Source organism: Cucurbita pepo, chromosome LG01 (assembly GCF_002806865.2).
Source record: "Cucurbita pepo subsp. pepo cultivar mu-cu-16 chromosome LG01, ASM280686v2, whole genome shotgun sequence".
NCBI classification, from domain to species: domain Eukaryota; kingdom Viridiplantae; phylum Streptophyta; class Magnoliopsida; order Cucurbitales; family Cucurbitaceae; genus Cucurbita; species Cucurbita pepo.
Genome location: NC_036638.1, coordinates 18,958,799 through 18,974,805, shown reverse-complemented (window position 1 = coordinate 18,974,805; position 16,007 = coordinate 18,958,799). Strand labels below are relative to the sequence as shown.

General features: G+C 41.5%; 2 protein-coding genes across 5 annotated transcripts; one reads left to right on the top strand and one right to left on the bottom strand.

Moving 5' to 3' along the window:
• Nucleotides 1–91: 91 nt before the first annotated feature.
• LOC111811416 (ABC transporter G family member 28-like) lies at nucleotides 92–11,090 on the bottom strand. 2 transcript variants are annotated; one of them, XM_023698254.1, is made up of 14 exons: nucleotides 10,496–11,090; nucleotides 10,052–10,128; nucleotides 9,674–9,949; nucleotides 8,246–8,309; nucleotides 8,023–8,169; nucleotides 7,888–7,922; nucleotides 7,656–7,729; nucleotides 5,583–6,502; nucleotides 3,840–4,136; nucleotides 2,432–2,914; nucleotides 2,200–2,348; nucleotides 911–1,200; nucleotides 695–828; nucleotides 92–486 (listed from the first exon to the last, which is right to left on the bottom strand). In XM_023698254.1, exons 1-14 carry the CDS (start codon nucleotides 10,717–10,719, stop codon nucleotides 330–332), a joined length of 3,327 nt encoding a protein of 1,108 aa, XP_023554022.1. In that variant the 5' UTR covers nucleotides 10,720–11,090; the 3' UTR covers nucleotides 92–329. The 2 variants fall into 2 exon arrangements, with proteins under 2 accessions (XP_023554022.1, XP_023554030.1); XM_023698262.1 differs by lacking the exon at nucleotides 10,496–11,090 and having other exon boundaries at nucleotides 10,039–10,128.
• A 607-nt stretch (nucleotides 11,091–11,697) lies between these two features.
• Nucleotides 11,698–15,887, top strand: LOC111800239 (probable serine/threonine-protein kinase PBL19). Of its 3 annotated transcripts, XM_023683851.1 has the most exons (6): nucleotides 11,698–12,001; nucleotides 12,294–12,412; nucleotides 12,494–12,910; nucleotides 14,037–14,297; nucleotides 14,999–15,121; nucleotides 15,229–15,887. In XM_023683851.1, exons 3-6 carry the CDS (start codon nucleotides 12,521–12,523, stop codon nucleotides 15,745–15,747), a joined length of 1,293 nt encoding a protein of 430 aa, XP_023539619.1. In that variant the 5' UTR covers nucleotides 11,698–12,001; nucleotides 12,294–12,412; nucleotides 12,494–12,520; the 3' UTR covers nucleotides 15,748–15,887. The 3 variants fall into 3 exon arrangements, with proteins under 3 accessions (XP_023539619.1, XP_023539628.1, XP_023539612.1); XM_023683860.1 differs by lacking the exon at nucleotides 12,294–12,412; XM_023683844.1 differs by having other exon boundaries at nucleotides 11,698–12,412.
• Nucleotides 15,888–16,007: the final 120 nt, after the last annotated feature.

Sequence of the window (16,007 nt, the reverse complement as noted above, 5' to 3'; positions counted from 1 at the left end):
TAATTCTAACTATGGATTAAAATCTAGGACCAAATTTACAATTTAGCCACTTCTTCCTTGAAATTATTCTTATTAATTCCGAGTTTAATAAAAAAAAATTGAGTCGAACTTCGCTTATCTACATTGTTACTTTTGCCATGTGAATACAATGAGTGAGCCAGAAGAGGCAAAGGGTCAGTATATCAAAATATATACAACTTCTGAACTGGATCTTCATGTGATAGGAAAATCCAAACCTTCAGAGGTGCCTGAAAATGGTGTATTGTCGATCTAGCTTGCTAACTACTCTTAAGAAAATGGCTGAGGGACTGAACCTCATAGTTAATGGGTCACTTTCTTCTAAAGATCAACATACAAACGTACGAAAATACTCGAAAAATAACACCGGTGACCATTAGGAGGAGTAGACATAGGCCCCAGTCATGAAGGTCAAACCCACTTTTATTCAAAGCTCCACAGCGAGTCATCAGCCACACTCCATCATACCTATAGAACAGAGCCAGCTATGTTAGGATTTTCTTTTAGCTGAAAAAACCGCGCTTTTGTTGAGAAAAACGCTAGAATGTACAAAAAAACATTCATTTGAATGATCTTAGGAAGTTCGTTTTGTTAATTCAGTTTCGTTCGTAGTTAACGATTTAGTTAACAGACAGCATGATGACATGAATACTGTAGAGGGCAACTTCTGTCATACCTTTCAGCATTTGCTATCACTAATGCTTCTAAAGCCCATTTGGGGTAGCAAATATTGGACAGATTCTTCAATGCTGAACTAGTTTGAGTCCTTGTAATGAAGAGGGTTAAGACAACAGGAAGAATGGCTGACCACTGCATAAAACAGTACATTTTTTCTCAGTGAAAATACAAGAAATATGGCAATTCAGCTCACCAAGGTATGAACTTCACTAACCAGTTGAGCTGCACCTGGCTGAAACAGGATGGCCAAAGCGTAAGCGATACCCGTGACGCAGTACAGAAGGCAGAGTAGAACAACGTAATGATTTGTAAAGGAAGATCTTGGATTTGTGAAGGAATAGAACATAGAGAGATACATCAATGGCTTGATTGCTGTATTGAAATGGTCGACTGTGTCCTTTGCGAGAAAGTAAGCCAAACTGCTCATGCCAGAAGAACTTTCTCTCCAATATTCTAACTTATCCAAAGAAAATGTTCTCAGAGCTGCAATTTTGCCTAGAAGGGCTGCAATCAATGACAAAATCTTGGTCAGTGGTTATAGATTTCGGCCCGGATAAAGAAGAGCATATTGTGCGACAAAATGAAACAATGAAGCCGACCGTTAACGGATATTGTCCTCTTTGGGTTTTTTCTTTCGGGCTTCCCCTCAAGATTTTAAAACGTGTCTGCTAGGGGAGGTTTTCACACACTTATAAAAAATGCTTCATTCTCCTCCCCAACCGATGTGGGATCTCACAATCCACCCCATTCGGGGCCCAGCGTCCTTGCTGGCACTCGTTCCCTTCTCCCATCGATGTGGGACCCTCCAATTTACCCCCCTTTGGAGCTTAGCGTCCTTACTGGCACACCGTCTCGTGTCCACCCCCTTTTAGGGCTCAACTTCCTCGCTGGCACATCACCCGATGCTGGCTGTAATACTATTTGTAACAGCCAAGCCCACCGCTAGCAAATATTGTCCTCTTTGGGCTTTCCCTTACGGGCTTCCTCTCAAGGTTTTAAAACGCATCTGCTAGGGGGAGGTTTCCACATTCTTATAAAGGAATGCTTCGTTCTCCTCCCCAACCGATTTGGGATCTCACAATCCACCCCCCTTTGGGATCCAACGTCCTCGTTGGCACTCGTTCCCATCTTCAATCGGTGTGGGACCCCCTAATCCACCTCCCTTTAGAGTCCAACGTCCTTGTTGGCACACCGCCTCGTGTCCACCCCTCTTCAAGGCTCAGCCTCCTCACTGACACAGACTCTGATACCATTTGTAAAAGTCAAGCCTACCACTAGTAGATATTGTCCTCTTTGGGCTTTCCCTTTCGGGCTTCCCCACAAGGTTTTAAAACACGTCTCTTAGGGGAGGTTTCCACGCTCTTATAAAGAATGTTTCGTTCTCCTCTCCAACCGATGTGAGATCTCACAATAACACGCTTTTCTACAAGCACATATGTTTGCATTCGTGGAAAGAAATAAATCAGAGAGGACAAGACATAGCACAAAGAATTGGTAACTTACAAACTGCAATAATGGTGAAAGCATAGCCACTAACACCAAATGACTGATCGCTCACATCTGATATAGATCCCAGGCAGGCACCAGCAAGAAGCAAGATCAAATAATCTATAACTTGTATTTTCGAGTCCCGTAATCGTTGCTTACCAATTCTGATATTCATCGTTACGAAGAAACCATGTCAGGAATTAATGATAAGATCATGAAAATATACAAAGGTGTAACGAAAATGTACCTTCCGAGAAAGTATCTATACTGTTTAAGTATGCCCGGAGTACTTCGATGCGACAAATCTTTAGTCTTAAAATGCATTCGTAACTTATCATGATGTTCCTCAACATTACTTCTCATGCCCTGCCATAGCTCCCCAGCTAAGGAAGGTTGTCGTTCGACAAGAACACTGTTTCTTGTTCCATGAGTTCGCGTGCTTGCTGAGCTCGAAGCGTGTCGGGCCGAGTTCTGCTGCAAATCTGCTGGTACTGGATAGCCATTATGAAGCAACCATCTAACAGGAAGCTCTTCATAGCTAACGTCTGCATTAGGTGTTACTATACCCTCCAAAATATCAATGAAGTGATCTGGAGGGTTAACACGTTCTGGGACATTGATTCCAAGACCAGCAAAGTATTCTTCAACTCTCTTGGCTGGTCCATGATAAACAGTGAAACCACCTTTTGCAAGAAGAACCAAATCATCGAACATTTTGAATAAGGTGTAGCTGCATCAGAGATTTACACGTTAGTAAATAAGGGTAATATTCAAACCTGCACTAAACCTAATAAAACGGGCTTGCAAGCTAAAAAGTGTGGGATCCCACATTGGTTGGAGAGGGGAATGGAGCATTTCTTATAAAGTTGTGGAAACCTCTCCCTAGAAGACGTGTTTTAAAACCTTGAGGGGAAGCCCGGAAGGGAAACCCTAAACAAGACAATATCTGCTAGCGGTGAACTTAGGCGGTTACAGATGGTATCAAAGTTAGACATCAGGTGGTGTGCCAGCGAAGACGCTAGCCTCCAAAGAGGGTGGATTGTGAGATCCCACATTGGTTTTAGAGGGGAACAAAGCATTTTTTTATAAGGGTGTGGAAACCTCTTCCCAGCAGATGAGTTTTAAAACTTTGAGGGGAAACCCCAAAGAGGACAATATCTACTAGCGGTGGACTTGGGCTGTTACAAATGGTATCAAAGCTAGAAACTGGGTGGTGTGCCAGCGAGGACGCTGGCCCCCAAGGGGGGTGGATTGTGAGATCCCATATTCGTTGGAGAGGAGAACGAAGCATTTTTTATAAGGGTGTGGAAACCCCCCCCTAGTAGACGCGTTTTAAAATTTTGAGGGGAAGCCCGGAAGGGAAACCCCAAAGAGGACTACATCTGTTAGAAATGGACTTGAGCTGTTATAAATGGTATTAGAGCTAGACACCTTGTGGCGTGCCAGCGAGGATGCTGGTCCCCAAAGGGGGTGGATTGTGAGATCCCACATTGGTTGGAGATGGGAATGAAGCATTTCTTATAAGGGTGTGAAAACCTTTCCCTAGTAGACGCGTTTTAAAATCATGAGGCTAACAACAATACGTAACGGACCAAAGCGGACAATATTTACTAGTAGTGGGCTTGAGCTATTACAAAAAGACAGTGAAAGGTTACCTTGGTTGATGAACCACCATGCAAATGGTCACACCTTCAAGAGCTTCTCTCCTGAGAGCTCTAAGAAGCAATTGAGAAGAAGAACTGTCCAAACCAGACGTTGGCTCATCTAATAGCAAAATTGAAGGCTCTATCACCATTTCCAATCCAACATTCACCCTCTTCCTTTGACCTCCAGAGATTCCTCGCTTTTCCACTGTCCCAACCAAGGAGTTCCGCACGGTTTGGAGCCCCAAGAACTCGATAACTCTTTCGACAATTAGAACTTTATCCGCTTTGGACAACTCCACTGAAAGTCTATAATAACAAGTGATGCTCACAGTCAGTACTGATATCTCAACAGAAGCAACCAAATATCAAGAACATAAGTTTGTCAGCTGTTCTTGAATGAATAATTATCAGTCTTGTACGTCAAACAACATAAGTAAATTCGAAGACAAGTATCATTTCAGTGGTCAGTTGATGAATGAACCAAGAACATACACGACAAACTCTATTGATCAATTTGTTTGAGATAAAAGAAACTACATTGAACAAATCAATCATGAAGAACTACGTAGAGAAAAATATTTTAAACATGAAGAACAATGGGAAGTTATTATGAAATTCAGAAAAAACATCACTACTTCCATCTTATAGTATTTCGCCTTGAACTAGGAACGGATGCTTCAGATAGAAAAATGATGTATGATGTTAGGAATCACGAACCTCCACAATGGTATGATATTGTAAGCTCTCATGGCTTTGCTTTAGGCTTCCCCGANTCCACTTTGAGTAAAAGCTCTCATGGTTTTGCTTTGGGCTTTCCGAAACGGCCTCATACCAATGGATATAGTATTCCGCACTTATAAACCCATGATCTTCCCCTAAATTAGCCAATGTGAGACTCTCTCCTAACAATCCTCAACAATCTTTCCCTCGAACAAAGTGCAACATAGACCCTCCCCTGATGCCTAAGAGCCCTCGAACAAAGTACACCATTTGTTCGACACTTTAGTCACTTTTGACTACTCCTTCGAGGCTCACACTTCTTTATTCGACATTTGAGGATTCTATTGACATGACTAAATTAAGAGCATGCCTCTGATACCATGTTAGGAACAACGATTCTCTACAATGGTATGATATTGTCCACTTTGAGCCTAAGCTCTCATGACTTTGCTTTTGGGCTTCCCTAAAAGGCCTCATACCAATGGAGATGTATTCCTTATAAATCCTTGATAATTCCCTAAATTAGCCAATGTGAGACTCCCTCCCAACAATCCTCAACAATCCTCCCCTCGAACAAAGTGCAACATAGAGCCTCCCCTGAGGCCTAAGAGCCCTCGAACAAAGTACACCATTTGTTCGACACTTTAGTCACTTTTGACTACACCTTCGAGGCTCACAACTCTTTGTTCGACATTTAAGGATTCTATTGACATGACTAAGTTAAGAGCATGACTCTGATAGCATGTTAGGAACCACGACTCTCCACAATGGTATGATATTGTCCACTTTGAGCATAAGCTCTCATAACTTTGCTTTTGGGCATCCCCAAAAGGCTTCATACCAATAGAGATGTATTGCTTACTTATAACCCGTGATCATTCCCTAAATTAATCAACGTGGGACTCCCTCCCAACAATCCTAAACATATGATACATTCACAATCAAGATCGTTGAAACCGTGGCAAGTTGAAAGCATTAATATAATTAAGTAGAAGTAGAGCTAAGCAAAGAGCAAAGGAAAGTTTCAACTACCTGCAGTTTGCACTGAACCATAAATTCTCTTCCACTGTCAAGTTCCCATGAACAATATCATCTTGAGGCACAAAACCCATAATTCTTTTATAGGAAAGAATTGATTCATTCTTTCCATTTATCAGAATAGACCCTGTTGTCTTGCATCCAATTGCTTTTCCTGCCAAAGCAGACAGAAATGTTGTTTTTCCAGCTCCAGATGGACCCATCACAGCAGTAATCCGACCAGGCTTGATATTTCCAGTGACACACCTCAACAAATGCTTGTTTTTTGCTTTCAAAGTAAGGTTTAGATCTTTAAAAGACACTTCGATAGGAGGACGCCTTTTATTCTCAGGATCAGTTGCCATTTTAATTACACCGGAAAACGTAAGATTGTTGTTCTGTTGCTGCTGAGCCTTTTCTTTCTCAAGTTGGACATAAGCATACCTGAACATCTGGCTATGAGTACTTGAATGCTTTCCCTTTGGCATATGTTTTTCAAAACCTTCACCAGATTCAAAATGAAAACCTTCATGACCGTCAGGGTCTTTTTCGATTTCGTGTATGATCCCCATGAGATCAGTTTGGTTATTGTTTCTTTCTTCTATGTGCACTGATGAAGTCGACGACGTGGTCGGGATATGTGAATGTGAATATGGTAAGTCATCATCTGTTTCGAGTTCGGACAGATTCAAAATCTCATGTTTTTCTGTATTTGAGTTTTTCACACGTGAAAACTTTCGTGATAGTTGAACTTGCAACCCAGTTGCATGCTTTTTAGCTGCATCTTTTGCAGCTTTCCACCTTTGTTGTGCTTTTGCCGTTGCTTTTGCACTTTTGGCTGCTGCTTCTCTGGATTTAGCCAGTCTTCTTTCTCTAGCAGCAAGAATTTGGTCGAAGAAATTGTAAATTATGAGTAGAACTGTGCTTAAAGCCACCTGCATAAGCAAATAAAAGTGTTAACTCTTAATCCCTCTTGTTACCACCTTATTCTTACAAGCTCTTGTTACCACCTTACTCTTACAGGCTCTTGTTACCACCTTATTCTTACAAGAGTTGATACAGAACTTGTAACAGCCCAAACCCACCACTAGCATATATTGTCTTCTCTAGGCTTTCCCTTTCGGACTTCCCCTTAAGGCTTTAAAATGCGTCTGTTAGGGAAAGGTTTCCACACCCTTGTAAAGGGTGGGCTTTCACTTTCGAGCTTCCTCTTAAGGCTTTAAAACGCGTTTGCTAGGGAAACGTTTTCACTCCCTTATAAAGGGTGTTTCATTCTCCTCCCCAACCGATGTGGGAATTCACAATCTAACCCCCTTCAGGGCCCAGTGTCCTCGCTGGCACTCGTTCCTTTCTCCAATCGATGTGAGACCCTATCAAATCCACCCCCACAGTGAGCCCAGCGTCCTTACTGGCACTCCGCCTCGTGTTACCCCTCTTCGAGAAACAGCCTCCTCGCTGGCACATCGCCCAGTGTTTGACTCTGATACCAACTGTAACAGGTCAAGCCCACCGCTAGCAGATGTTGTCCTCTTTGGGCTTTCCCTTTCAGGCTTCTCCTCAAAGCTTTAAAACGCATCTGCTAGGGAAAGGTTTCCACACCCTAATAAAGGGTGTTTCGTTCTCCTCCCCAACCGATGTGGGATCTCACAATCCACCCCCCTTTAGGGCCCAGCATCCTCGCTGGCGCTCATTCCTTCTCCAATCGATGTGGGACCCCTATCAAATCCACCCCCCTTCGAGGCCCAGCATCCTTACTGGTACACCACCTCGTGTCTGGCTCTGATACTAACTGTAACAACCCAAGTCCACCGCTAGCCTATATTGTCCTCTTTGGGCTTTCCCTTTCAGGCTTTCCCTCAAGGCTTTAAAACGCGTCTACTAAGAAAAGGTTTCCACACCCTTATAAAGGATGTTTCGTTCTCCTCTCCAACCAATGTGGGATCTCACAGAACTCCTCTATTTACATAATTGTGAATGAAAAGGCAAGAAAGAACACTTGAAAATTGAAAAGAACAGTACGATGAAAATATATCACCACATTTGAATTACGACTCAAAGACTCCGATTTTCACATGATGGATGACTTACTAAAAGCATTACTCCATAAGCATGAATATCCTGATTTGTGGCGCTTCCATCACATGAAGTAAGCTTGAAGCATCCTGCAAGATATTTGGAAAAGGGTCAAATGCTTGATGCTAGCAATCTTAACCAGATATTTGATATCATTGTCCCTAAAGAGTACACAGCTAAAGGAAAATGGCAAAGGAACAGTTCAAAAGAAGCATCTCATCTATATTCCTACATGTATAGCACTTACTATTCTGAGAAGTTGAACCCATTCTGCAGTAATGTCTGCAATGGCAGCAAAACAGATAGACATGATTAGAAAGCTCGTGTTTGAGGCAGCAAACATTGGTTGACAACAAAATAGTGGTAGGATTCAAGTCAATACCCACTCTCGCAAGGAATTTGTTCGGTGCTTGAGGGACAAAATGAACCATCTGGACAGAACATCTCTTTACTCCGACCAACATCTGCCCAAATATTTGCTCCTCCACAAGTATGGTTGGGCCGCCCGGGCGGTAGCTGGTAAAGATATCTGCAAGAACAAGAACAACTTCATTGTGTGCTGAAGACCATGGACACTGATATTCAGAGTTATGGTTTGTACTTACGGCTCACATACTCCTGTTGTTCTATTCAACTTGGCGTTGGGACAATATGATCCTAAAGGGCATGCTGTCAGATACAGTAAGAGTGTTATACTGTGAGACCTCCAATAGCAAGCAAATGCAAGGATGGGTAATAAGAGAAAGTAACACATGCGAGAAAGCTTTTGTTTATCTCTAGTCTCTTATTTGTGTGTTTTTCTGTTTGATTTATAGGTTTATTAGTGTTAGATACCTGATATATACATAACCAAGAAGAGCAATAGAAGATCAGCAACTTATTACTTATATGAGTATTGTAACCGTCCAAGTCCACCGCTAGCAAATATTGTCCTCTTTGGGCTTTCCCCCTTCAGGTTTCCCCTCAAAGTTTTTTAAAACGTATTTGCTAGGCAGAGGTAGGATCTCACAATCTACCCCCCTTGGGAGCCCAACGTCCTTGTTGGCATACCGCCCGATGTCTGGCTCTGATACCATTTGTAACAGCCCAAGCCTACCGCTAGCAGATATTGTCCTCTTTGGACTTTCCCCTTCGGGCTTCCCCTCAAGGTTTTTAAAACATGTTTACTAGGGAGAGGTTTCTACATCCTTATAAGGAATGCTTCATTCCCCTCTCCAACTGATGTGGGATCTCACAATCCACCTCTCCTGGGGGGCCAACGTCCTCGCTAGCACACCATCCGGTGTTTGACTCTGATACCATTTGTAACAGCCCAAGCCCATCGCTAGCAGATATTGTCCTCTTTGGGCTTTCCCTTTCGGGCTTGCCCTCAAGGTTTTTAAAACGTGCCTACTAGGAAAAGATTTCCACATCCTTATAAGCAATGCTTCATTCCCCCTCCTACCGACGTGAGATCTCACAATCCACCCCCCTTGGGGGCCCAACGTCCTCGCTGGCACACTGCCCAATGTCTAGCTTTGAGACCATTTGTAACAGCCCAAGCCACCGCTAGCAAATATTGTCCTCTTTAAACTTTTCCTTTCGGGCTTCCCCTCTAGGTTTTTAAAACGCATCTATTAGAGAGAGGTTTCCACATCCTTACAAGGAATGCTTCATTCCCCTCTCCAACTGATGTGGGATCTCACAATCCACCTCCCTGGGGGGCCAACATCCTCGCTAGCACACCACCGATGTCTAGCTCTGATACCATTTGTAACAGCCCAAGCCACCGCTAGCAAATATTATCTTCTTTAGACTTTTCTTTCGGACTTCCCCTCAAGGTTTTTAAAACGCATCTACTAGGGAGAGGTTTCCACATCCTTATAAGCAATGCTTCATTCCCTCTCCAACCGATGTAGGATCTCCCAATAAGTAATTCAAAAACGAAAGACATTCGACAAAACACCATTAAAAACGTTACAATGATTCCACAACAATACATAGAATCTACAGCCAATGGTGAAGAACAAGCACTTATAGATCTAAACACTTACGTATCATGCATGTAAGACCCTGAGGACAGAAGAAACCCTCACAACAAGCTCGACAATCATGCATTCTTGAAGGGAATAGCTGAGAATTACTAAGGTCAACGCTCTGTTCAGGACCAACACTACATGCCCATCCTGGCTCACAACCAGGACTCCATGAAGTCAAATTACAATTCTTGTTAAGTTTCAAGAAGGAACCACTTCCAGGATCTTGAAGGATCATACTGTCAAAGTAAAAATTGATTTCTGCTGCTGTACACAGGCGCTTGCTGAAATCACCTGTTCAAAAACCAACACAATATATAATTCAACACCATGTGATTGAACCTAATCATGACAGAAATGGAAGAACTCTTCTTTCCACTTACGGATTACTCATACCATTGGTCTTCTGTAGACAAGAAGACAAGAACCTCAGATTAGATGAAAAATTAAACGCTTTGTTCCAATCAGCTTGCCTGATACAAAAAAAGAAAAGCTCCTAGCTCAAGATTGTTGGAAATGGCCCACGATCGAAGAACAACTTTTAGATAGAGAAACCTTAAGCACGTATGCTTTTCAATTCTCGTTTTTGTTGTCACAAATCTTCCCGAACTTTCTCGAAGCAATTACTGACAAATCTTTTCGATCAAAGACTAACAATTTCCCTAAACTTACTGAAGTTAAGCATATTAACTCGCAAATATTTCATAATGGGAAGTTAAAATCTCATAATCCAGAAAAAGGGTAAAGTTTAAACTAGGATTTCTCTTCGATTCCATTTCTCTCAAGCTCTCAATAACCAAACAGAGCGCAGAATTGAAAGTGCTGGGGGAAAAAACTCACGTGTCTCTGGAGCAGAAATGGAAGCGGCTACTGAGTTCCGAGTTGATGATTGAGCTCAAATTGGAGAGCTGGGCGTTGGCCATTGACAACATAAATGGGATAGCTGCAGGGCTGGCAAACTGATTACCATCCACATTCTGGCTATGAACAAACTGTTCCCAGCTCAATCCCACAAGAACAAGAACCAAGAAAATGGAAGAAAACATGGGGTTCTTTAAGTTCATAGCTTTAAGCTTCGAGTAAACGCCCAAATTAGAAGGTATATGAAGATACCCACCAAAAATTTTTGAAATAGAACACAAAAGTAAAGATCTAAGGAAGAAGGAGAGATGGGTTTTATAGATTGAAGTTTGAAAAGCTGAAAGATCAAAATTTTCATAGCCGTCGAAGGTCAAAGGAGGAAATTTGGTGGGTTAGAGAGAGAAAGAGAAAGGAAAGACAGTGGCAAAGAAGGTGGGCAACGTGGGGTCACGAAGGGAGGCTGCTGATAGTTTTGTGGTAAACCATACCTCCTTGGGCAACTTGACATTTGGTGGAATTTTAGACACCAATTTGACGGACTTGGTTTAAGTTGTCTTCTTCCATGGCATGAGCTTCCTGATTTCAATTGGGTCAATATCCAGAAGAGATTCAATGATTAAAAAAATGAGAAATGGGTAATAACTATTTTAATCTTTACCCAAGTTCATAATGATGAAAATGGGATGAGTTTCATCCCATACAGAGTACATGGACTAAACTAAGCTCGTATTTGTGCAAATAAAATGAGTTTTCTCATCTACACGATATGAATAAAAAATTAACAAAAATTAAATAAAAGTAAAAATTGCAACATTGATTTGATCTAAGTTTAAAGTAAAATATTTAGAGTAGAAATTAATACAAATTAAAAATTTTCCATCTTTTGATGATATTAAGGAAAAGCTCATACTAAGATTATTGTGTTTTTTGTTTTGTTTTGTTTTTAATTTGAAAGCTACAAGAATATCCATTTCGGCAGATAATGACTGCTTCGAAGACAGGAACAGATACGTAATAATTTAATAATTTAATAATTTAATAATTTAATTTAATTTATATAAAATATTTAATAAACATGGGGCCCTAGGGATTCATTCTCATTCCATGTGGCGATATCCATTATTCCCTTTCGTAGACCTTTTGTTTGTAGGATCCCTCACGTATCCCTAAAAGGGGAAAAAGAAGGTTCAATCAAATCCCTTTTCACACACAAAACCGCCATTCGCTTGTCAATTTGTTCTTGTTTTTAATAATCTTTGTAGCTGGGCGTTTACTGTTTCAATCCCTTCGATTTTCTATCCATATTTTAATCCTTTGGGGGCTTCTTTGAAATGGGTTCTTTGGTTGGTCACCTGAATTCTAGCTGCCTTGTATTGACTTCCCCTAGATCATGGGGGCCTGCCCTTGTCCTTCTATGTTATCCTGTCTTGTTCTTTAAGCTCCTCATTTTTCAAGTTTTGGCTCAAGTTTGGACGTATATGAGAGGTGAATTTCTCTTTCTTCTCCCTGATCTTCCTTGTTTTCTGTGAAAAGCTATGCAGATTTCTTGATGTTCTTAACTTTTTCTTAGAAAATTGGTTGAGTTTCTTGGATTTTGGGTTCAAATTCTGATCCTCCTTGATATGGGTTATTTTGAATCTGGGTTTTTTTGAATTCCCCTTGATCAATCCCTTTTGGATGGATTTGTGATTGGTGGAAACTGTTGAGAAAGGCACTTTCTGGGTTTCTTCAATAGCTAAGGCTCTTCAAGTTTCTTTGGTTTTTCCTCTTGAATCAGGACCAGTTAAGGGTTGGGAAGAGCCGACATTCAGGCGCCAAACCTTCCGGTTGATGTGAGTTCTTGGGGAAAATCAGCCTGTTATCTCTAGAGCTACCTTTATTCATTGGATCACCTAGGTGGGTCTTGTATTATAGCCAAAATATACTTGATCAGCTGGAGTTTGAGTATCAACATTGTGTGGTTTTGTCTTTGTGCAGTGAGGGAATCAGCTTTTGGAAGGGACTATGAAGTGTTTTCATGTATTCAACAACAAGAGAAACATTGTTGAGCTAAGGAAATCTAGGAAATCGAATTCGATTCTCTCGTGTAACTCGAATTCGACGTCGATGAATCAAGATCTTAAGATGTTTGACTCGGAAGTAAATTCTCAGAATGTCTCAGAATTCAGTGCAGCATCCTCTGCTATATCATTTGCAGCTTTGTCTCAAAGACATAGTAATCTTAGGGAGTTCACATTCTCAGATTTGAAAGCAGCCACGAAGAACTTCAGCCGCTCGCTCATGATCGGAGAAGGAGGATTCGGTAGTGTATATCGAGGCGCTATCCGTAACTCGGATGATCCACGTAAAAGAATAGACATTGCTGTTAAGCAATTAAGTAGAAGAGGATTGCAGGCAAGTTCTCTTACTCTAATCTCCCACCTTCCCCAAGTTTTTACTTAGATATGTACTTATTTGCATCATGTTGGGTTAGCTGAGAATGTTCCATATATGGCTGTATTAAGATATTTTTGTGAAAGCCAAAAGAGATGACTGAAAAGATCCCCATTAGACACCTATAAAAATTAAGAACTGCACAAAGCTGGGGGAATATTATTCCATCTCCATCTAAGTGTCAAAAGTTGAAGTCTAATATTAAAGAATTCGAGAATTCTTTCTTGTAACGGCCCAAGTCCACTGCTAGCATATATTGTCCGTTTCGGCCCGTTACGTATCGTCGTAGCTTCACGGTTTTATAATGCGTATGCTAGGGAGAGGTTTCCACACCCTTATAAAGAATGCTTCGTTCCCCTTTCCAACCGATGTGGGATCTCACAATCCACCTCTATTCGGGGTCCAGCGTCCTCGTTAGCACTCATTCTCCTCTCCAATCGATGTGGGATGTGAGATCTCACATTTCTAAGCATAGAACTTCTTGCATTTTCCTTAAGAGCCCCGAAGGGGGTGGACACTAGGCGGTGTGCTATTGAGGACGCTAGGCCCCGAAGGGGGATGGATTGTGAGATCCCACATCGGTTGGAGAGGGGAACGAAGAATTCTTTATAAGGGTGTAAAAACCTCTCCCTAGCAGACGCATTTTTAAACCCTGAGGCTGATGGCGATACGTAAAGGGCCAAAACGGACAATATTTGCTAGCGGTGAGCTTGGGCTATTACATGTATATCCAATTATTCCCACTATTGTAGCGAACTTTGGTTAAATGCATTTACATTTAGCCTTACTTTGAGACATTTGTATAAAAAGGAACAAAAAGCTCTTCCTAGAAGTGGATTGAATAACAAAACAGAGTATAGTTACAAGAGGGATGTCCCCTACAAGGTTGCATTGCATGGACTTATAATTTCACAGTTTTTGTTTGGCTGGTGGTGTAAAATATCAACTATCTAAAGTGTTGAGAATGCTTTTGTAGGCTAAATTAATCGCCCTTCCGAAAGCCAAAAAGTTAATGATAAGCTAGTTTGGACATGAACTTTCTTATTAGTATTGCATTTCTGATTTCAGTTTCTATCCTATCCACTAGGGTCACAAGGAATGGGTGACAGAAGTGAACTTTTTGGGCGTTGTCGAACATCCAAATCTCGTCAAATTACTAGGCTACTGTGCCGAGGATGATGAACGAGGGATCCAGCGACTACTCGTATACGAATATATGCCTAACAGGAGCGTGCAAGATCATTTATCAAGCAGGTTTAATGGTTCTCTTCCATGGGCAATAAGAATGAAAATAGCACAGGATGCTGCTCGTGGCTTGGCGTATCTACATGAAGGAATGGATTTCCAGGTACCATATAATTTTGCAAGAATCTTATTGTGAGATCCCACGTCGGTTAGAGAGGGGAACGAAGCATTCCTTATAAGGGTGTGGAAACCTCTCCCTATCAGACGCGTTTTAAAACCTTAAAGGGAATAAGGGAAAGCCAAAAAAGGAGAATATTTGCTAGCGGTGGGCTTGGGCTGTTACAAATGATCTCAGAGCCAGACACCGGGCAGTGTGCCAGCGAGGACGCTGGTCCCCACTGGGGATAGGTGGATTGTGAGATCCCACATTGGTAAGAGAGGGGAACGAAGCATTCCTTATAAGGTGTGAAAACCTTTCCTTAACAGATGCGTTTTAAAACCTTGAGGGGAAACCCAAAGAGGACAATATCTGTTAGCGATGGCCTTGAACTGTTACAAATGACATCAGAGCTAGACACCGGGCAGTGTGTTAGTGAGGACGTTGGTCCCCAAAGGAAGTGGATTGTGAGATCCCACATCGGTTGGAGAGGGAAACGAAACATTTCTTATAAGGGTGTGGAAACTTCTCCTTTGCAGACACGTTTTAAAACCTTGAGGGAAAACCCAAAAGGGAAAACAAGATCTACTGACGGTGGGCATGGACGGTTAATTTTCTCTTCAGCCAAAACTAGTGAACTAGCTGTATTGTATTGTCTATGCTTCTTTACATATATGGTAGCCTAATTGTCATAAATCTTTAAGCAGATAATATTTAGGGATTTCAAGGCTTCAAACATTCTTTTGGATGACCACTGGAATGCTAAGTTGTCTGATTTTGGATTGGCCAGGCTGGGGCCTTCTGATGGACTGAGCCATGTCTCTACAGCGGTTCGTATGCAACTTATCTAAAATCTAACCAGTTTTAGGAAAGCCAAAATGACTGCACGTTTGTTTTTCTATATATTTCAAATCAGTAATAAACAATCCATGTATAGATTGTAGGAACAATAGGATATGCAGCTCCTGAATACCTTCAAACAGGACGACTCACAGCAAAAATCGACGTATGGAGCTACGGAGTTTTCCTTTATGAACTGATTACTGGTAGGCGTCCCCTAGATCGAAACCGTCCTAAAGGCGAGCAAAAGCTCTTGGAATGGGTCAGACCACACCTATCTGACATAAAGAAGTTTGAGCTGATAATGGACCCAAAACTTGAAGGCAAGTATTCTCTTAAAGCTGCTCATAAACTAGCAGCTGTAGCGAACCGTTGTTTGGTTCGAAAGGCTGCGGTACGCCCGAAAATGAGCGAGGTCTTGGAGATGGTAACTCGGATTGTGGAAGGGGACTATCCTGAGAGCCCTCTGCTTCCAGTAAAGAGCTTGAGTTCTAACAATGATTCTGAAGGATCAAAAAGTGAACCTTTGAGAAAACGGATTATGAATTCATTTATTGGAGAGAATGGTTGTTTGATTGGCCTAGCTTGGAGACCCAAAGTTGTGAGAACTTGTTGAACAAGGTTGAGAGGAATGATACTGGATCAATTACAGTAGTTTTTGTTTGTGCAGAAATTTACTCTTTTCAGTGTCCAAAACTGAGCGAGTGTGTAAGTTATATATATACTGGAAACCAGAATTATTTTCATTTAGTTTTATGGAATTAGCTCTAACAGATGATTGTTCATCAATAGGAAAGAAGAGGAGAGGAGTTGAAATACCTTTTCTTTTTCTTCTTCTCCTGTCATCTTTGTAATGCCAAAAACTAGTTCTTAGAA